The sequence below is a fragment of the Cyrtonyx montezumae genome, unplaced genomic scaffold (assembly GCF_038088225.1).
Source record: "Cyrtonyx montezumae isolate F1298 unplaced genomic scaffold, pur_monq_1.0 scaffold_3, whole genome shotgun sequence".
Classification (NCBI taxonomy): domain Eukaryota; kingdom Metazoa; phylum Chordata; class Aves; order Galliformes; family Odontophoridae; genus Cyrtonyx; species Cyrtonyx montezumae.
In genome coordinates, this window is record NW_027072034.1 from 95,660,261 (window position 1) to 95,683,004 (window position 22,744).

Below are 22,744 nucleotides of genomic sequence, written 5' to 3' on the forward strand. Positions count from 1 at the left end.
GTAAAAGCTTGTAGATTATCCAGGGGCATCTCAAAAATAAAAAGCTTATTTGAACAAATTGTGAAAGCTTGGTCTAAGCTACTCAAAGTAATCAATAGAGTGAGTCATAGCAAAAACACCCTGGAGCTGTGACACCCTGTTACTGCAGGTAACAGCTTCCTCTGCTTGATCTCCCAGTACGCCAGAAGGTATTTCATTTGACAGAGAGCAGATGCCATACCACAGAACCAGTGCTAAAAATGACCACTTTCAAGAAACCTCTTCTTTTACTCTGCACAAACACTTCACTCACTCTTTTTTTGTCTCATTTATACAGTTATTTCTTCTTCTTGTTGCAGCCACCACAAAGAATGCAGAGAGATAACTCTAGGAAAGCAGTATTTTTTGATTTAAGAAATTGGTATTTTTGTCAGCTCCTTCTTGAGTGAAGGAAGAGCAGGTGGGAGGTCTACATTAACAATATGAGTTGCATCTGAGTGAAGTGAGAGAGCAGTGTGACTGCTTTGCATCAGCTCACAGGGATGCAAAGCCCTTCTAGTAAGCTGCCTGCATCCTGAACCTAGGGAATGGCAAGCATACAAAGATTTATGGTTTAGCTGGGTGCTGGAAGGCTGACACTATGAAAATGTCTAGGACAATGATCTCAGATCAATTTTTTTCTGGAAAAATATTAGAAAAAATCCCAAATCAACTAGCTAGTTTACTAAATGTTTGAGAAGAGATCGGAGGAAAGACAAACAGAGGCTTCGGTTTGCTGTCTTTTGCTGCCATATTTGTAATATCAAATCTCCCAGAAGGAACTATGGGCTAAAAAGAATCCTCATATTTCATATTTAGTGAGGCACCTCATTGTCTTGTTTTCTCAAGAGTAGAGCTTGTAATACCAAAAGCAGCAACAGCCAGAGGTATGTATTTCACAGGTCCTTTCTTCACACACAACCAGTGGTTTATTTAACAGTTGCACCTGCTAGACAGGCAGTGCTCTCCACCCACTTATCCCCTTTTAACTGCTCACACTGTGGTCCTCATTCATATTTTCAAAGAGGAATCCAAGATCATAGATTACCTCATGCACACACCTGAACTCACACACACTGTAACACCACATTAAAAACCAGACCCGTTCTCCAAAAATCCATGGGGAAAATAAAATTCCTTCAGAATAAAGTAAACTTGAATACACTTTAAAGAAATGAAACATCTATTTTTAAGGGGTACCTGGCAGAGAGCTCTCTCCTTAGGTGAAATTGCTCTGTTTTGATTCGCCTCAGATTGCTTGCCATTCGAATAAAATCCTTATCTAGAGATTCTTTATATTTTTCCAAGAGATTGAGTTTTTGGATCCAAAAGTGCCTTCTCTCTCCTAACTCCTGCTTGAGAACCTGTGGAATTTTGAGACTGAGTTGCCACATGTTTAGAGGAAGAACAGAGACAGGGTAAACTAGAACCCTGAACTATGTGACACAGGATAAAGCATCAAGAAAGAAGAACCCAGTCCTTTTCTTCCATCATAATTCAACTGATCATGCAAAATACAAAACAAAAAAACCCTTAACATTGGAACCATATTTCATAGAATGTTCCGTTAGTTCAAAGGGGAAAACACTGATCCCAAAGACATGGGATATATTACTTATTTGAACATTAGAGTCCAGCGTTGTCCACAAGCTTCAAACAAAAGAAACAGCACAATGTACCATGCTCCAAATTAAAAAACAACATCACTAGGAAAGTTTTCTGGAATGACACAGGATATGGCCACAAGCAAATGCCCACATCCTGAAGATAATCTCCTCAGAAAAGGCAAGCAGCACTTGCTGTTAGAAATAGCACAACTTGACATATAAGCGGTAGAGGCTTATAAGGGCATGTACACAGTGTAACAGTTATCTTCCAGCAGGAAAGGGGCAAAAAAGCTTTTCCTGTCATCATCTTCATACCCTTAAATATATTCACATATGCATATGTAGTCACACACACAAGAACACAGGCACATTTGAAATTTACTTGCACATAACGATTTAAAACACACCAGCAAAACACGCCCATCATGCATTTTATAGAGTTGGGGGTAAGAAGTCTTTAAGCTTCAAGTGACAATAGATGGTCCCACTTTCTGAAGATCTCATTGATTTTTCCACAAAAACTTCCTGTAAGGCTTCAGAGTACCTTTTTTTCCTTGTACCTTCTATTGTTCAACTCCCTGTACCATATTTCCCACACACCCATTATGTTCTAGGCAAAGACAGTATGCTTGACATGAAGTCACCTCCCATCTACAAGGTTCTGGGAATATGAGACTTACTATTTTTAAAGCACCATGCTTTCTTGAACCTCTGCTAGCTTAATTTAACTGCAAAACCCACTGTGAGCCAGAATACAATTTATTTTCTGGTCAACACTCATAACAGAAGTTTTCTGGTTTACATGTTTAATGGGAATACAACATTAGAGGTAAATCAACACACATCTTTCAGCTGTGGAGTTTTGAAGGAGAAAGTTTTTAAAAGATCAAAAACCTATAGCAGCATAGAAAGGATGGCTGGCTCTAATAATTGCTTCCAACTGACCAGAAAGGATGGAGGAGGCCAGTTTTAACATTTTGCAGTGCTAGATGAAAGAAAGAAAAGTATCTTCCTGCTTAAAAGCTAACAGCTTAAAACAGTGCATATTGTGGTGTAACCTGTTATTACCCAAGTAGGCTGAACAGGGTTTTGGATCTATTCAAGATATCAGAAGATTATGTACAGCACTAATATGCAGTATGATGGATTATTGTGTAGCAAACATCTTAACAGATTAGAGGAAACAAACCTACATCCAGTAAGGTGGCCATCTGAGAAACTGAGCTGTTACATGAAAAAACGGGGGAGGGGACAGGGAAAGAACAAGAGTAAGAGGGTTGAGCAGTATCTGCAGACAGTTGCTAACAGAGAGAAAAGCTCTTCTTGCCACAGTTACTTTGACTCTACCCTTTTTAGCTTAAGCCTTAAGAGAAAATGAGAGTAACAGTAAATATATGTTACGCCCCATCCCTGGAGACATTCAAGGTCAGGTTGGATGAGGCCCTAGGCAGCTTGAGCTGGTGGATGGCAGCTCTGCCCATAGCAGGAACTGAATGGATTTTAAAGGCCCCTTCCAATACAAACTATTCCACGATTCTGTGATTTTATGATTAAGTTGCAAAATGTATTTTTGTAGAAACTTTCTGAAGCACATCCAGTAAGAGCCAAATACTTTGCTTTTTGAAAGGGAATCTGGTTAAAAATCCTTCCTTTCTCCTCTTCCTGATGAAGGAGCCATCTGTTTTGTTGTCAAATAGAGCAAAGGAGAAAACTAGTGTTTGAGAGATAAACAAGTTTCAAACAGTGCACAGAAAAACTTCATAGCTAACTCTACATTGTGTTGTCATCTGACTTCAAATCTACTTGCTTCATCTACCCTTTCCTCCAATCATAGGGTTATCAAAGTGATGTGTCACACAAGACAAGTCAGGAAAAGCCCAGCATTTGAGTAAGAAACTGTCACTTCTTTCTCACCTACAAAAATTGAGTTAGAATAAAATATGCTTTTTTTTCCTATACATCTGTATCTGCCCACAAATGGATTGCCTTGACCTCAAGTAACATGTATAGTATGCATCAGTAGATTACTGTGACTGTGCAAAAACTTTCAGAGAGTATATCAGAAAATAGCTTTAGAAAACCTTACCACAAGTTTTCTCTCCCAGGTCTGCTTCGCATTCACATCAGAATCTTCTACCCATTGTAAAGAAGCCTTGACAAGCTCCTCTGCTGCAGAAACTTCTTCTTGCTGAAAATAAAAATAAGAAATTCCATCTACTAGTCTGACAAATGCTACTTATTACCTAATTCACAAGGAATTGAATAGTAGATGACAAATTATATTGTTAGAGGTACTCCACCTCTACCCCCCCCCCCCCCCATAAGTTTTTTCTCGTGGAACAAATGAAGATCAGCTGATTAATAATGTTTGAGAAGGCTGTAATGACAGACCACATCTTCACTCGTAAGCTAGACCACTGACCAGGTTTTGCATGACAGCCTTAAATTTTCCTCCTGCATATTCAGGTCCCTGAAGTAAGAATAGTACTTCACGGTCCAGAGTTTCATCCAGGGACATGCATTCAGTCTTGACAATCTTTGAAGAGACAGAAGAGCCAGCCAGAAATTGAATGATTCAATCTAAGTTTCACATCAGGAGTCAGCAAGAAAAAAAAATAAATCAGTAACTGGTTTCCCTTATTCAGAATAGGTTTTACCAAGTGAAGAAAAAGTAGAGCTCCTATTCGCTTTACAGGCAATTTGGTGTAACTGCATCTCATTCAGTGTTAGAGAGGTAAACACAATGACTGCTACAGCTGTGCAGAGTTGCAGCAGGGGACAATACACTACTCCTGAATCAGAGGTGCCTAGTTAAGTATACCTCTCACTACTGGCCCTGTATTTGCAGTCCTTCAGAGAATCTTTTCCCTCAAATGTTAACTACCTCTTTGAAAATGTGGCAAACAAAACTAAGTAGCAAAGTTCTTGCAAAGACTTAAAAAGAAATAATTTTTAAAAAGTCACTGCAATAGCACATTTGTAATCAGCTCTGCTAAACAATCTGTATCTGAAGAGAAGTCAACACTAAGGAAGGATAGGACTCCATGAAATGCATTTAGGGAAGTAGGCACAGAATAGCTGAAGTCAAAACCACAACATAAAAGTATATTATTCATGCAGTAGTTCTCCACTGGAAAAGTTGTTCTACACTGACTAAAGTGTAGTTCACAGAAGTTCACTGCAGTGGACACAGGGGACACTACAGCTCCAACCCAACAGGCACAGCTGCAGTGCTCAATGACCAGCTTGTGCCTGGCTCACCCGAAGAATTATAGTAACTCAGAAGAGAGTGGGAGAGGCAAACAACTTCAGAAAAAAACAGCTAGACAGGACTCCCAGATGTTAAGGAACATTCTTTTCATTGAAAGGCAAAGGAATGGCACCTGCAAATAGATGCTCTTTAGTTTCTAAAGGAGAAGTTAGATCAAGACTACAGTCTTCTCAGATGTTTGCTCTGGTGCTTAGTTTTCTTTTTCACTACACTAGATTTCAAGAAAAATCTCTCCTCCTGCAATGTAAAAGTCATTGTTTGTGTCCAGTGTAGGCACTGTTTACTTTCTTCATTAGCCTGTGACATGTTTGATGACATCTATCAGTCTCTTCTTCTGCCAGCTAAATAAACAGCCCTAACTCTGTCAGATAGACACATCCAAGTATTTTTTTCTGCTTTTATCTGGACTTTCTACAGCATACTTAGAACAACACTGTAACCCCCACGCTCTATGCTTATATGCTAGGACTAATAAATCCTAACTCCAGAATTATCTAACCATCTGCAGAGAACAAGCTTTGTTTTTAGTTTACTGATGCAAGACAAATGGAATATGATTCAAAAGGATCTGATTCATACTTCAGAAGACTGAGCAAGTTCCAGTTCACAGTCCAGTGAATTCATCTCTTCAGGAATACTACCATTAAGTTTCATCAATGGGAAGCCCAAACCATTTCTAAAAGAAGTGGGAGAAAATAAAAATCAAAATTGTTTTTTTTATTCCTTATGAACTATTTTTCACTTGGCACTTGCTTTCAATACTCACGAGATCAACTCTTGCTGCATGTGCCGCATGTCCTCCAGTAGCTTACTCTTTTCTGACCGCAAAGTCTAAAATACATATACCAGACCTAGTTAGAGTGAGACAGGCATGCAGAAGAAACACAGAACATGCAAACTGTCCCCCAAACAGAGAGTAATGAAGCTTACTACCATACCTCTATGATCGAGGAATACTCCACAATGGTTAATTTCAGTTCTTTGATGTCCTGCTCCTTCTGCAAAGATTGTGGAGAAAAACTTCAAAGCATACAGCCTGATGACTAGCACACTGAACTGTAGTTATAGATATTTATTATTAAGTATTGTGTTTAGTTACAAAGCATACTCAATCCTACAACACAGCAGCAAGCTGCAAAAGAATGCCTCGCCTGTTGGCTAACAGAAAGCACTTGGAAGAGCTTTCCCAAAAGTCATGCAGTGAAGAGCATAGGAAAACACTTTGCAGGTGCTATGTTTTAGTTCATTAGTTACCTGGTTCCCATATCAGCTATATCAGTTAAAAAGAAGCCCTCTACTTTTAGTTGAAAACCTGCACTATATAAAGTATGGCACAAGTTCTATACCAACTGACCCTTAAAGCTAGTTGTTGTGTTCTACAAGAGGTTTATTCTCATTTGCTTTCACAATTAAAGGTAGAACATAAAGCTTCACAAATTAAACACCTACTGGAAGGGCTGACAGAGAACATGCCAACCCTCATGGCAAGACAGTAGAAGCAGCAGCTTTCCTGCATCACGCTCTAGCAATGGGCTCCAGTTGCATTATGTGCTGCACAGAAAACTGAAGCATTTCCTGGAGAAAACAGCAACTGGAAGCAAGATTCCTGTCCTTTCATGCCTTTTAACTTCTACCTACTCATCCTCTTTAAAAATACTTGAGGCATTTGAAAGAGATGGAACAGAGAAATCCAAGCACACGCAGAAAAAGTGGTCTATAGAATCAAGTTTCCAGCCTTAACAGAGATGGCTGACCTATGGTGCTGAAGTTTACCACAAAGATATAGAAATATAAAGAAACATAGGTGTTCTAAATCTTGACGTGCTTTCTACAGTCTAGAGCTGGGTAAAGAAAGATTGCCATAATAGTTTCCAGTGAGCTGAAACTAGTTTTATCTGCTTGATTAAATATTTCCCTTTGGATAATGGATAAGGAGCCTTTTTCTTGTGTGTGGTTTTTTCCCGCCTTTGTCTTTTAAGGAAAATACCTTTGAGGTAAATCCTTGTCTAAATCCTAAAACCAACAAAATCAAGTTGTCCACGTCAAGTTTTCCTCAAGCTGATGCAAACCAATCACCCTGACCTACAGAAACATGCACTCTATTCAGCAAATAAAATCCCCTCCCTTGACAATAGACTAAATAAACATGGGAAGGAAGAATAATACATAGTCTGAAAAAGTTTAAAATCATTCAAGTAGGAGAAAGTACAAGCTATTAAACTGCTTCTGAGAGCAGGGGTGAGGGTGGGGAGATGTCAGCTATAAAATTATCAGCTGGATCACAGTCTGATTCTGTCTTGTCTCTATTTGAATTCAAACCACGCTCATTTTTTTGTGGAGAGCCTGAGAGTTAAATACTTCATCAGCTGATTTAGAGCATCTTCAGCTAAATGGAAACTTCATTAGCCCAGAAAGTGCTTTGCACAATTTATACGCTGAAACTCTAATGTGGTCTCATGTTTTTGCATTTAAGTACAAAATGCAAGAACAAAAACTACTATAAAAGTAGTTATCTAGCCTTTCCTGAAGGATATACATCTCAATATGAAGAAAACAGATTTTATTTTCCACAGGGCTCTGGATCACCATTTCCACTTTGGCACAAAATTAATTAATTTAAGCTAATTAGAGCAGGTACATTCTTTTGCCAACTACTGAGGGAAGTGGCCTTCAGAAGTCTTTGCACATTTTTCTGAAGTTTGTTTTAAAATGTTGCAATTTTTTTTGTAATAAGGAACAGCAAATTCCAGCAACCTTAAGTTATGCTGACTCATTATCAGGTTCTAAAGAAAATCTCGCCTACTTTGAAGACATTTATAGGATCAGGTTCTGTTGTGTGAGAACATTAGAAATCAAAGCACTACAGCGAAGACTGTAGCCTTGCCTTCTTTTACAAATCATCCCATCTCACTATTGTCAGTCAAGACATCAACAAAAAAATCAAAGCAACTAACCTGGTTTAGGCTTGCCTCTTTATTCACCACAGTGCTCTCATAGATATGTACCTGCATCTGAAGAGTGCAGAGAACAAAGTCATCAGCATGAACTAGAACACAATTCTATTCTTAGCTGGCGTGATATCTTAAAGTTAAAATTTTGCACCCAATTAAAGGTCTCAATCAACCCTTCTCTTCTTGCCTGTCTGGGCCAGTAGCATCAGCAACATCAGCCGAAGTGCAATTTCCTAATACATCACCTCAAACAGTGAGGAAAGGGTTTTCTGAAAGCTTAACTTTGAGGGATCAAATAAAAATGTGGTTTTCCTACATTAATCTAATTTTTAGCATCCAGATAGTAATTTTCTTTGTCAAAGCTGTCAAATGGGCCATGTTTGGACCACACTGCAGCTCTTTAACAAAGACAGGTTCAGTTTAACTTCTGGAGAAGGAAGCTAGATCTGAGTAGACCACAGTCTGACTTCTCATGTCTCCTGGAGTCAAAATACTTACTTGAAGCTCTGCTGCATTTTTAGAGAGATCCAAAATCTTCTTTTGGAGTCCATCAGAGTCCATGCTATTCCTAATGTTCTGAACAGAACAGAGAATGCTTAGGCACAGCTGAACAGATTGACAGCTTCTCTTTGAAGAAACTAGGAATAATAACACCTCCACCCCCAAGCTACTGCCTACTCTAAAGCAGTAACAGCATTTATGCACACACAAACTTTCTTCTCCTACTTCCTCTCACACTCCCTACACCTTTCAAAATAAAGGTCTGATGCTGCAAGCATGTTGGACAATAGGAATTGCACTGTAATTTTTGCTCATCTGCTTTTTCTTTGTTTAAGCAAGTCCTAAAAGTCAAAGGCAAAAATTTTTAAGGTAACAAGCTCTATCTTATGAGATGTCTTGACTGTAGACAAGCTTTTGGTCAGAAGGTAGAATCGTAAGGGTGAGATTAACTTGGTGACACCAGCATCTCCAATTCAGTTCAAAGGAGTCTGTTTCTCATCCAGGTGAGCTAAGCTTGCCCTACTGAGATAGTTTCCCTTTTCCCCAAAACACTGCTGGGATAGAAAGAGAAAACCCAGAAAAGGCCAGCAAAGCTTTTCAGGCCCACCACATGAGTATAGAAACGGAAATATGCTGTTAATCAAGCTATTGATATGTATAGTATTTGAGAAAGTGAGAAAGACTAATCTTGTCAATGTAGAAAGCATGCAGAGAAGAATGGCTACTATGTTTTTAGATGACGGTAGATTCCCGAATTCATATATTTTTAATTGCCTTTTATTATTTAATCTGTTCCTGTAATCTCGTTTTAAATACTGTAAAAGTACAGCCTGTAAGCAAGCATTAAAATATTTTACTATCTGATAAAGCCTGCTCTATAGAGTATTTACTTAAACAAGATAAAGTAAGAATTAATAACTCGCCTCTGAATAGTAGTACAAAAAACTCAAACAGTCTAGAGGGGTAGCTCCATTAGCCTCCTGTGGATCCATTACTGGCCAAGGACTGATCTGTGAGTGGAATCCCCTGGCCACCATATTTCTTTAGAACTACAGCTCCATAAAGAGCTCCTCCTTTAAATCTTTGGATACAGGAGGGTAACAGAAGTGAATATCAAATGAAAAAAAGCATTAATTGGAGATTGTTTCAATACAGAATTAGGGTATCCATAACTGTAAGAACTAAAGCTTTGAATTTGAAAAGAAAAAGCTTCAGGCTTTTCTTCCCTCCCATCCCCCATGTTTTCCACCTCATACTGTTGCTTGCCCAGCCCATGGAAAGTCTGAAGCACAGTATAACTTCAAGATAAGTAGTGTTACATTACAGCAAGTCATCCTTGTTAAATATGAGATATCTTGACAATCCAGTTAGCATATCAGGCTCCAAAGTCCCACAAAAAAATATATATATATATCTTTATTAGTAATGAGCTTTTAGCTAGACAAGAACATGTACTTGCAAGGTCATGATTTATTTTACCTCCTCTTGAAGAGAAGTTATTTTGATGATGAGAGACTGATTTTCTTTTTCCTGATTAGTAGAAAAAAACCAAAAAGAAACAGAGCAGTCATTTCTAGCACATCAAGTTCAACATCCAAAGCCAAACTAAGCAAAAGCAGCAGAGCCCAAACACACGTGAGGCCCAGTACAAAGCTGTTGCTTTGCATTCTTTTGCCTCAGAGAGCAGAACAGGGAGTGCTGAAACTCATGCGGCTCCTACACTAGCTAAATTCAGAGTGGGACCCTAATAGTTCAAATTAGAATAAAACAAACCACTAGATGAGATGAAGAAAGAACTCAAGGTCAGAGAGAGCAAGGGTAGTTACACTCATGTTTGAGTTCAGACAAGCCTGAAAACCTTGTGTGCTACATTATACTCCATCACCATCTTCATTTCAGAAGAAGGAAAATTGGCAGTGTCCCACTCAGTGCCTCCATAGTTTAGGGGACAATAACTGTTTTGTCAGTAGAACTACATAACTTCTCAAAATATTTCTCCCTCCCACCCTATCTCCTCCTCACAAGGAGAAGGCAGGGTATAAGTCAAACTAGAAAACATAGCAAAAGTGCATGCACAGTAGAGCAGAATAGCATCGACAAATCCCATATTCCTGCTCTGTATTGAAAAGCTTTTTTGCTTCCTTGTAAATACTTATCTAAATACCATGTGCCCCCTCAGCAGCACAAGCTGTGGAATATCCATTTACAGCTACACCCATGCAACAAGTCAGATGCCACTGTACAGTGAATGACACACATGGCAGCACCACAGATGTATGTTCTCCAGCCACACTGTGCCCTGGCATCTAGCAACACCTGCTAAAGCTGCTGCAGCATCAACATCACTATTATGCTGCTTTACGTATCTTACAGTCACATGGGCTTTTGAGAGATGCACATGTGAAGACACCTAAATTAAATGCTAGATGTCTGAGTGGTGAAGCCTAAGAGTGCTGCCTGGCTTCTGGCTGTCAAGATCAGAACAGACAGATGTCCAATGGGCACTTGCTATTTCTACCAGCTCATGTAGATAATTCCAAGAGCCCATTGGAGGTTCTGGAAAAATAGGTCCTTTGTACGGGCATCTGAACAGAGCCCCCTGCCCTGATGGTTCTTAGAAAAAAGTCATGTTTAACATCTAAACTTCTGGCAGAATACTGCCAACCTTAAATCAGATTAAGCTTAACGACAGCAGCATGTTTATCAATAAAAACTCAATGTCAACTTCCATGGTAGACTGGTCTTTAAATTTTTTACCATAGCCAATGTCATTTCCATACAATAACTTCACAGTGTTTTCCTAATACTGTGAAACTACGTGTCAAACATCTATAAATGCCTCCAGTACCTACTGATACAGGGAAAGTCATATTACTGAGTTTTTATGGTCCGAATGGTCATGGCAGTGCTACAGAAGGCACTAGAAGTATAACCTGAGAAATAACAGTACCTACCAGCTGTTTATTCTGACAGAGCATCTTCTGCCTCTTTTCTTCCAAAAGGCTCAGGTTGTTTTTTGCTTCTTCTAGTTCTGTTTCCAGTGATTTGGCTTTCAGCAGAGAATGCTGGATGCTATTAGAAGGGAAATAAATCCAAGAAAACTTCAGCAAGCTACACTTTGTCATTAGATAGGCCTGACATAATACCAAGAACATTGTATTTTTAGAAGCTGCTGTGGACTTATTATTTGGCACAAATACTTAACAGCAAAGTGCACAACTTTCATTAAAGACTCATGGATTCATTACCCGCTTTACCACATCTCTTCCACTCTCACAGTAAGAGATGAGAGCCCAAGCAGGCATAGCACTAAAGACAGTGTGTTTTTATTTGCATTCACCTACCAAACTTACTGTAGTCAACTATCAGATAAAAATCAATCTTCCACACTTCATTGTCAGCAGTTAAGAAAGCCATTTCAATTCAGTTTTCAAGGATAAGCTCTGTATCATGTTCTTTCCTCAGTCTGATACTCCAACCTACATACATTATATCAGCGTGGCAAGGCACTGTTTTCTGGCTAGCTCTGGACTGCGTAGCATTACAAAATACAGTTTGACAAGAGGATACACATCCCACACCAACAGTGCTGCAGTCCTGAAGTTTTGAAGTTAACAGCTTCAGAAGATGCTGGGAATGGTTCGTCAGTTGACATAACTACATGACATTTGAATTAATCAACTAAGACAAGCATTATGAAAACTCTGTAAAAAATAGCCCTATACTCATGGCATTGATAGTTCCCCCAGCTGCAGAAGTGCTAGTGAGACAACACACTCCAGATCTGCAGGGGAATAGCAAAACAGCTCTTAAATACTTATTTCCTCTCTTCTTGGCAGCAAGCAGGATGAACAGTTTTCCTCCCATGAAAGGAGCACAGAACTGGAAACCTTATAGGGTATAGCCCTTCTCTTTATAATAATACAACTTTTTCCAACCAGTCACCTCAATTTTTACTCACCCTACAAGTTTATTTATATTTACCCTAAAAATTTGCCTAGATGCAAGTCAGCCTGCAAGAACCAGGCTACAAAATGAATAACTGATTTTATAAGAACCAGGAAGTACACAGCAGAACAATCAGGCAAGATTGTTAAAATCTCAGACACAGAATTAAGCCAAGAAAGTTACTGGAATGAAGCATCAGTGAGGCTGCAAGCACAAAGCAAGGCTGGACCACTTAGGAGAATATAGATCCACCCACATTACATTACACAGTAGAACAGATGGTGTCAGGGTCTCCCACCTTTTTATTTGTTGGTGTAAATTCTCATTATCTGCCAGTAACTTGTTGTTGGTCTCATCCACAGCTTCCAGGGTAAGCTTCAGCTTGTTGTTCTCCTCCTGAAGCTTCAGGTTGTTGTACTGGAGGTCTGCGACACAGGTTATCAAATCAGATGTCTCCCTGTTTCAGTAGCAAAACCAGAAGAAAAGGAAAACAAAAAAAATAAAAAAATCAAGGAAAGTGACTGACTCTAACTTGTACCCTTTTTCTTTTCTTTTACATCCTGATGCTGAGTGGCAGTGATTAGAGGGGCAAGATGACAGCTCAAAGGAGCTTTCAATGCTTGCAGTGAACATCTTGGATTTTGACTGCAAATAGCTATCAGTTCATATTTAGTAAGTTCTGTAACTCTACTGACACTAGGAAAAAGTTTGTCTTTAAGAAGTGTTTTTTTTTTTTACTCCCTACAGTGAAAGTACACCACTAGGTGAGTGCCACATCTGTATGACTGCAGGACACTATCTTCAGCCTTGATTAACCCGCTCTTAGACTATAGCTAATGCTTCTAGCTCCTTGAGTTCTAGGTCCTTCCACTTCTCTGCACCTGCAACTACACTGAAACTTGAACAGGGATCGCTTTTCTGAGGTCCTGAAAATGAGAGGAAAGTGTCAGAAGGTAGATCTAAACATTTTTGACTATACAGTGCAAGAAGTGATCTTTGAAAATTCCAGCATTGATTAAATGCTTTGGTATCAGCCAATAATCATGACTCAGATCTGGATTTAAGAAATAAATTACCTAAACAAAACTAAGGACCAGGTTATCACACACCTAAGAATTTGGAAAAACAAAAATAAACCAGGAAAGAGGGAGAGAAATTTTAAAAAAGAAAACAAAAATCAAAGTTCTCCCCTTTCAACAAAACTCTGATCGCAGGAAATTAACAACATAGACATGGAAGGACTAAGATACCAGTAGGGAAAATGACTACCATGTTTTTCATTTCAAGTAGAAGCTGTGAGGAAGAACATACAATACCACAGGCATCAGGAAATCTGCCAAAATAGTTTTCTGAACGCATCAGCTTCAGCAATTCTAGGAATTTCTCTTAAGTTATCTAAACATAAGAGTGCTAAATTCTGAAGAAGAATTGCTTTAACAGACTTACATGTCTCCTTTGGAGACGTCACCCCCAAATGCCTCCAAGCTTCCTGACGTAACATTCATCCAAAGAGGTGTCTTTTTTACTGAAAGAGATTCTATTTTGGTTATGGAATTAAAATTGAGTCTTCTCCAGAATAATATAAGAATAAAATAGTCTGCACCTTCAAAAGTGTTTCTATGTACTTTAAATTCCAGGTCTTCTATGCTTGCTGTTGGTTCCTCGGTAGCACTATCTTCCCTGAAACACAGAAGCATCAAGAGTCAAATCCAAGAGCAAGAATTTGCTTGCTGAGCTCACTTACCAGCTTGTAATACTTAAAGCTTTCAGCCAAACACCACCTTGTGGTCACAATCCCTTTGTTCCAAAGTAGAGGAAATACAAACCACAGGAAAACTTTCTGTTCTCCCTTTTTCACAAAAGATTTGAGATAAATTGAAAAGAAGCTATTACCACTTCCTCTTACAGTCTTCAATCCACTCTTTCATGATGGCGTGATATGTTTCAAGGTCCACAGAGACATCTTTCTGATCTGGGTCAAGCATGTTGCACAGCTCTTCAAGACCACTGTCTTCTAATCCTCGACTTGTTGTGTGTCTCAAATAATCGACTATCTTGGAAACTGCTACTTTTCCTGAAATACATACATGAGACCACATACTAGATTGTGAAGACTATTAGGATATTGAAAACAGCTGCAAGAGGGCCTCCTACTGATCTGCACTAGTGAACACTCAATCACCTCCTAGAGAGGTAGGCAAGCAATCACTGCAGTTCTAATGGAATGTTTTTTTCTTCCTTCTTCTCCTAATGCTGAAGTAGGAAAGTTAAGTTACTAGTTTTGTGAACTTCAGTTTAAGAAGAGCAAACATGCCTTATTTGCTGTGTTACTACATTCAGGCCACTCATCAAACGGAGCCAAACCTGTGACTGACATCATCTTACTCCACTGGACTCTTATCTACCAATTCCAGTTATGTTTAAGATGGAACCTGAAAGAATAACCTCCTGCTCTGAAGATCCCCGGAGTTCTTTTCTAACAGGGAAAATTCTAAAAGAAACAAGTGATCACTTCCAGCATGGGTGATTGATAGAAATGCTTGCTCCTCTACTAAAGTACAGCAAAAACTAGCTGGAGTGGAGGAGAAATGAGGGAAGGAGGGAAAGGACACATCATATAAGAGTCATGATCATATGATGTGCCACACATACAGCCACATAAGGCAACTAGTCTTTCTAAACATACCACAGGTTGTCATGCCCCAAGTTGTAACATGATTGGTCTTGAAAATATACTGAGTGGAAACTGAAGAACAGCAACCAAAGCCAGTAACAAACCTGTATGCTTAATGTCACATGCATGGAATATGGTGGTCAGTAAGTCTTCTTCAGAGATCAAGCTCACATCATACATGCCATCAGTTTTGCAGTCCCGTGACTGCTTCAGTCCTGTGAAAGATAAAGATGGACAATGGAACTTATTTGCTCATAGTAATTTTCAAGCACAATACCTTCTAACAGAAGTATTGTTTTTACAATAGCATAAACATGCACAGTGTACCACATAGCTTGAACAACATGAATTTTCCAGATGATTTTTTTAATCACAACTTCTACTGTTAAATAGCAAGAGGAACTGTTGACAGCTGAGTCTTTGAATTTGTAGAAGTAGATGCATAAGCTAGTTCCCATGTGCATGTTTGAGAACTCTGGCTTTGGTTTCACTTGAGATTCACATTACTCGGGGGAAAAAAAAATAAATGAGATTTTCCTCAGCTTTTTAGTAAACTTAAAAGGTTAGACTTACTCTAAAACATATTGTTAACGAATTAAAGAGTAAAGAATTTCATCTATGTAAGCTTTAAGTATGTATATTTAGGCTTCTGGACTGAGAAGCTTTTGTTTCAAGAACTTTTACCTTTTTCACTCAGAGATAGTCTCTTTGGCACAGGGGAGTATACTGCAGGGCTTTCTGACTTCTTATCAGATGCAAACAACAGTAGATGAGGACTGGATGTGCTGTAATTATGTCCGTGATGCACATCTTCAGATTCAATGCTTGTTAAAGCACACCGCTGGTTTTGGGAGTTTGCCTCTCTGGATGTGAAGTAGGGTGGAGAACAGTCATCCACTGAACATACTGGCAACCATGGGTTACCAGTCTTCTCTTCACTTTTAACGACAGAGTACGTAGCATCTGCAGAGCTGCAGTCTGAGACACGTCCAAAAAAAGGTGACAGCAACTGTAAGTCTGCAGAGAAAACACTGTCACTGCTGGAGCTGAAGATGTGGGGACTGGTACTATCACGACTTTTAAAAGTTCTTCTCTTCAGTATTTCTTCTAGATTTTTTTTGATATTGCACTGCGGACTATCAAAGTTGCAAGACTGAAATTTAGGTATCTGCAAAGCAGGGTTAGAGACCTGATCCATCATTTGGATTGATTTGATCTTTCTGCATATACTGTCCACTGGGTTGTGATGCCGTTTATTAACACCACGTTCTGAAGACATTATCAATTCCCCGCTCTTGCAAAGCGTCTGAAATGAACAAGGACAAGATGCAATAGTCAGAACAAAGGACACACATTCTTGTCACTGACTTTTCCATTGAGCAGACAACTCAGAGCTTTGGTATCAAGGGATTTGAAAATCCTTGACCCTCATACAGACCTTGACAGAAGCCACAATATTTAGTTCCTTAGGGAACTAGAAGTGCTGCAGATTAAGAAGGAGTGAGAAGCACAAGACGAAATACACTTTGAAATCTTCCTGCTTAAATACAATAACCAAGCCAAGGGGTAGGGTAAGGAATAAAGAAATATAAATTAAAACTCCCTCCTCCAAACTAACAATTGCCTATCTTCTTAAAGGAAGCAGTAAGCATCTTTACTCCTTAGCCCAGTTTGTTTCTAACCGTATATATATATACATACACATATATTTAACGTAGAACATTTCATTACATCAACAAAATATCAACAAAAACCCACACAACTTTCTTAACTATTATTTTCGCTCACATTTGTAGCATACTGTCCCTCTTGATGCCATAGGATCAAGATGTGTCTAAGGCAACTACCCAGCTATTTACACAAGGTAGTTCCTACATATTTAGGTATTCGTAGGTCTTAGCTTCATTTTTAGCTTAGCTTCATTCAAAACAAGTTAATCTCAGCTTCCCTAGGAAGTTAGCAACCCATTTTTCATTCAGCTAGAGAAAAACTGGTTTAAATCATTTTATTTTTACCATTTCAATTGTAATGAGCACACACACATTATATATATACACATATATAAACAGCAACATGATTCACTAGCATTTATTAAAAGAGCTTTTATTTTTACCTGTTAATTCTTTAAGTAGCAACGCTTCTAATATCAAACACATCCTTGGTCAGAGCAGTACTTTAACAACAATAATAAGGAACTCAGGATGCTTTTAAAAGAGCTTTTAGTTATCATTGTGGTTGATTTGCAAAATTTACTCCTAAAAGCAAACACTAGGAAGGAAGGCAGTCTCCTACATTAGCAATACACAATTGACTTCAAATGAGAAAGAAAAGAATACAACACAGTTAGATTTAATTATAGTCCTTATGTGCACAAATGCCTTCAGATATAAAGAACTGACCATAAAAGCAATAGTTCCCTTTTAACAATAATTTTTTAGTATTACTTGCATTCCCTTGTTAAAAAAAAAATAAATAGCATAAGACCTTATACTTACAACAGCAGAGTAGCACAAAGAAAAATACCTTCACTTCCTCTCCAGTAGGGATAGCAAACAGTAGCTAAACCTATTTTGTCTGTCCCTCTGAGGAGGACTTAAATGAAGGAGCCTTGGTAGTGAAACAGTCAGAGAAGGTTCATCTGCTGGAAAACCACCTGTATGAGATACACCTGTTGCTGCCTGCCACTCAGCTGTCAGCCCAATGGGCAACACATTGCAATGAGGTGCAAATCAAATGGCATTATGCCACCTTCTTGCCCTCTTATTTATTTTCTTCTGCAACTGCAAAGTGAGCTACCCAGATTAGCAATATACTTAGTTTTACTGCCCTTGTACTCTAACTTTGAAAAGGAAAATAACGATAGTTTATTTTTCTGTAAGATCTGAGGTACCTGCGATGTTTCTCCTTTTGATTAGTTTTCTTATTTTTCCCAAGTGCTGTAAACTTTCAGGCAGCAGATCTCATCTAGTTTTTCCTGCAAGGAAACTGAGCAAAGAATGCAAAAATCATACAAAAATTCACAGCTCTTATCAGCTGTTAAATGCAGAAGGTAAAAAATGTATGGGTAACAGAGTATCTGTGTTGCCACATATTCAAGAGACATGGGAAAATATTGAGGACCAACATTTTCAAAGTTTTACAAGCATTAATATAGCAGAGATCCTAAGATACTTGGCTTCTCTTGAAAATACTCCCTAAGTACTTTCACTCAGTCTTTAACATTTGTCTCTACATAAGTTATATACTTTGTATGCAAATGTAAGTACACAAATACACAGACTGCCTCCAGCTCAGGCTCCTGATTGCCCAGTTATCACTCAGGCTCTCCGTGTAACCTCCACTGCTCTACCCACAGTTTCCAACAAAATGTTGACCAGCTGCTCAGTGATACCAGGTATATTTCTTGTCCAGCTCCATGGGTGATACTGTGTGACAAACATACTGTTCAGTCAAGAGCAGATGACTGCATGCATAACGCTTACTGTAGCCAGTAGCCCCCCAGGTAACTTCTTGACAAAGACAAGGATCCTCTTTGTCAAGCTCATGGGGGTGGAAGAAAAGGTCAGAGGACTCCTTGGCCTCTGGTGCTTCAGCCATTACAGAAAGGCATGCTCTGTGAGATGCATTTGATATATGCTGGTCTGAAGAGTCATACAGGCTGTGCCAACTTACATTGTAAATGCATTAGGTGGTCAGATGTCTTTTCCAGTTTGCAAACGAAAGAAAACTTCTTTAGCTGGACTTTTCCTGGTGTTTGTCCTGTGTATTTCCATCACTAAAAAAATAAAAAAAATTAAAAAAAAAAAAAGGTTGTACTATCCTATCCTATGGGTCACCAAACTTCACAACTAATGCTTCTTTTCGTGATGTTTGTGCACCTGTCAAATATTTGTTGATTTCTCTCCTTTCCTGACACTTTTAAAAATCCCTTGCCTCACATAGTATCTTTAATTTTACTTATTAATTAATTAATTAACTTATTTACTTTACCTTTTGGAAATTTCTTCCCTTTTACCAACACTCTTCTGAAAACAGCATTACAGGTCACACTGCAGATCTCGACAACGGCTCTGTTTGTGGCCTTTACACAATCCCTAGCAGATAGGCTTTTCTACATCTTGTTCTGTAACTCAAGTAAGTTTTTAGTAAAGTTCTTCTTGTAAAGAAGAAAAGCTGCTCCAGTAATGATCTAGTAGCACAGGAATCGTGCTCTCAGACATTATTGTGCTGAGTGGGCTACAGAGTAAAGTGGTCCCTGTAACCATGTACCTGGCTTCAGATACTCTCTCTTCCCTTCCAAGCTGCACCATGAAAATACACCTGCTCAGAGAATTTAGGGTCTATTCTGAAAAGCAGTGCTGAAAAAACATGTTCAGACAACATTTTAGGCTTCTTATATCAACTGATGGCAGATAATTTTACTCAGAGAACAGGCTTTACAAGGTGAATATAGAACTTGGAGACAAAATTTTCCCTATTCTGGGTGGGATGTATGGTGTTAAAGTCCAGAGTCAGCTTTGAAAGATCACAGAATCACCAAAAACAGAGCCAGATGAAGATGTTCAGAGATTTTACAGTTCATCACTCTGTCCCTGAGCAGGATTAGTTTACCAACTAGTTCTAAAATGGGCTTGGCTAATCTATTCTCTAAGTTCCTCAGTGATTATAGGTCCATGGGCTTCTAAGGCAATCTATATTTCACCGTGCTTCCAATGGAAAGTTTGCCTCACCAGCAGGCTTACATTCCCTTACTGCATGTTAAACACAGATACTGGTTGTTTGTGGTTTCCTATTTTGCAGACTCTTCCTCAATAGTTTAGTCCTTTAAGATGTAATGGGTAATATGTACAAACTGTAACGATGTTCTGTTAGTTGCTGTTGACATACCAGACAGCAGTGAGATGAAATTGCCAAAGGGTCAACACACTAGCAGGAATGCACAGAGTAAATGAGGATAAGAGACAAGGGTCACAGTAATGGTACGTCTGTACCTTGACACCATAAGAATACCATGCTTGCTGATGTATCTACACATGGCCACCTACACATAACAGCTACACCTTTTACTCAAGAGCAAAAACCAGGTCACCGGTGTGCTTACCAGCAATTTAAAAGTAGGTAGGCAGGGTGACTGCAGCCCGTACTTTTAGGGAAAGATTAGGGAAAATATGTGGTCATGACAAAGCCACTGATGTATTTTTGGCTCTAAAAAGTAAATCTCCACTATGTAACAACTTTCACACACGTCAGCACTGACCGCCAATCCCAGAAATTGGCTTTTTATCATTTACAGTGCCAGGATATGCAGCCTCTGCCCTTTAGATAGTCTTCAAGAATAAGCATAGGTTATGCTCTTTCTAATAAGGGATCATGCTGCTACAGCAAGCTTCACTCTACTTCTCTCACTGAAAGTATTGATTACATGCCAAAGCCACTTCCTCATTTATGTGAATCAGCTAAGAAATGGCAGGACTGACAATGAGTGTTTCATGTACTGCTCATCACCCTGAAGTCCTGTAGAATTTAGTGTGTTATGATCCGTAACCCAATTACAGGCTACTTCATTTTTCAACAGCATGAGCTGTTGAATATATATACGCTGATGCACATCCATGGGGTGGGCTTCTTTTGGTGAATGCAAGTATTTTGAGTACTTGCATTTCCTTCTGAAACTATTGTCTTCTGTTGCTGTTTGCAAATAAATCATGTCCTGTTTGCCATCCTGGAAGCAATTAAATTGCTGGCAAGAGTGAGATGCCCACCTTCTCACACATTCATGCCAAGAAAGCTATAAAATGAGAAAAACGTTCTTTAAATTTTAATCACTAAGGTGGAATCAACAAATCTTGAGTTCCTTGTTCTGCACACAGACTTATTTCTTTCCAGGGAAATGGTTTTGAGATACATTTGTTGAAATACCTAGGAACTTAGAATCCTTGCTCATAGTAAAAATAGACTCAAGGCTCTAAGTCACAAAGGTACTAAGAATTTAAGGAAATAGAAAATCTTTTTTCTTTAGCCTCTGCCTGATTTCCACACTTTTTGGTTTAGGATTATGAAGGTCCTAATGTTAGATCACTATGGAAATTTAATTTGGGATTAGGTTCTTTTCACTTGATGAGTTTGTATAAAATGTCTCCTCTTTAGGCTCTGTCTGAAGCCAGTGAAGAAAAATGGACATCTCCAGAAGGTAATTCAGTCCTCTCCTAGAGTCATACTCTGTGGCCAGAAGTGTATTTCAAGGTCCTTTTTCCCTCCACTGACAGACAGTCTGTAGAAGTGCTTCAGTTCCTAGTCACAAGGAACTAGTGACATTTTAGGTACCTTAGGAATCCTACCTACCCTCCAGCTCCTCCACAAGGTCTTGAGTCTTTTGTAGGTCCTGTGTGGTGTCCTAGGTGTCCTGGATTAAATATAGACAAGGTAGCCTGTCTTTTGCTATTAACTGAAAAGAAACCTTACCCTTTTAGACACTTTACTGCCATTAAGAAACTCTACGCCATAGCATTAAAACAGTTTTGACTAATTTAAGAGGATGCTGTCAAGGTCCTGCATTTGCTCTTGAGATGATGGTCACCTGATCTTATAATAAGCCACTTCAGGGTCTGACCTGTCCAGCTGGCCTCCCTCCTGTCTTCTCAGCAGCCATAAACAAGCTGCAGCTGCTATAAGGAGAGACTGGCAACACAGCCATGTTTGCAGGACAAAGGGACTCCAATACCACCACATTCAAAACAGCTCAGGACTTTGGAAAGTGGTCAAAAGATAAGAAAAACTGAAGTTTTCTTTCTACAGTGCAGTAGTTATCTAAATCATTTTCTATATTTCCCATTCTCTTCCTCTTTTCCACAAGGACAATCATTGTGAAGACAATTTACTTCACATTGAGAAGTAGCAAATGTTGGTTGCTAATTTTCATAGATTCAGTTGCATGTTGTGATTCTGTCCCTTTGGTCTGTGCATAAAGAGTGGTTCTGAGGCAGCTACAGGAGAGAGTAAGGAGCTGTATCTTTTTCAGCTCTGCTTCTTAAAGGTCTCATGGATGCAACACCTAATCCTTTCCTTAGTGTCTGTCAAAGCATGAAGAAAATTGCAGGGAAAATGTAAATTTCACATTGAAGACAATGCAAGTGGAATACAGTCTGCTGAATAAGGGTCTGCCTTGGCATGGCCTTTCTAAAGGATAGAGGTACAATGGCAGTTTCCAATCACCATGAGAACTGCATGAGATCAAAATCTAAGCCTCCCTTTAATTTACTGCATCTGTGCCAAAGCAAGCTGCAGCTAATGTAAATTCTATATTCCAAATGATCAATTCTGACTGGAATCAGCACAGAACAGTAAAATTCCCCCAAAAGCAGGAGAGTAATTGTACCTTCAGTAATGGTATCCTTCAGAGCAGCCTAATACAGAGACCTCATGTCAAGGAAAGGCCCCTAACAAGCCTTAACATTGCCTGTATGCTCTTTATTCAGAATGCACGTACATGAGCATGCACTTGTCACACACACAGGCTGACTTGCATTTTTGCTACTGAACAAGATGCTTCTGTTTGTGAAGCTCCCACAGTAAATTTTTTATTGCTCAATCTTCTAACCAGCAAATATCATACTTCCCATCTGTACCTTTTCCCTCCTGATTCTACAATTTTTCCCCTCTGCCATTTTACAAAGGAAAAAAAATGAAGATAAAAATGTTAAGTACAGAACCAGCAAGGCTAGGTATCAGGGATGACAAGCTCTTTGTCTGAGGACCAAAACAACCATTCCTGACT

The 22,744-nt window shown here is 39.0% G+C and overlaps 2 protein-coding genes across 2 annotated transcripts in view; both read right to left on the reverse strand.

Annotated features, from left to right (window-relative positions):
* IRAG2 (inositol 1,4,5-triphosphate receptor associated 2) overlaps positions 1 to 16,249 on the reverse strand; it is a 35,028-nt gene extending 18,779 nt beyond the window's left edge. Inside the window, 16 exon segments of the mRNA XM_065742443.1 lie at positions 1,219 to 1,382; positions 3,712 to 3,809; positions 4,017 to 4,161; positions 5,476 to 5,572; positions 5,663 to 5,727; positions 5,835 to 5,894; positions 7,851 to 7,907; positions 8,346 to 8,423; positions 9,828 to 9,878; positions 11,303 to 11,420; positions 12,595 to 12,753; positions 13,743 to 13,821; positions 13,900 to 13,976; positions 14,190 to 14,370; positions 15,075 to 15,185; positions 15,655 to 16,249. Of these exon segments, the coding sequence (XP_065598515.1) occupies positions 1,219 to 1,382; positions 3,712 to 3,809; positions 4,017 to 4,161; positions 5,476 to 5,572; positions 5,663 to 5,727; positions 5,835 to 5,894; positions 7,851 to 7,907; positions 8,346 to 8,423; positions 9,828 to 9,878; positions 11,303 to 11,420; positions 12,595 to 12,753; positions 13,743 to 13,821; positions 13,900 to 13,976; positions 14,190 to 14,370; positions 15,075 to 15,185; positions 15,655 to 16,249 (2,135 nt within the window).
* Positions 1 to 22,744, reverse strand: part of GYS2 (glycogen synthase 2) — an 88,202-nt gene that overhangs the window by 13,936 nt on the left and 51,522 nt on the right. The gene's annotated exons all lie outside the window — the stretch shown is intronic.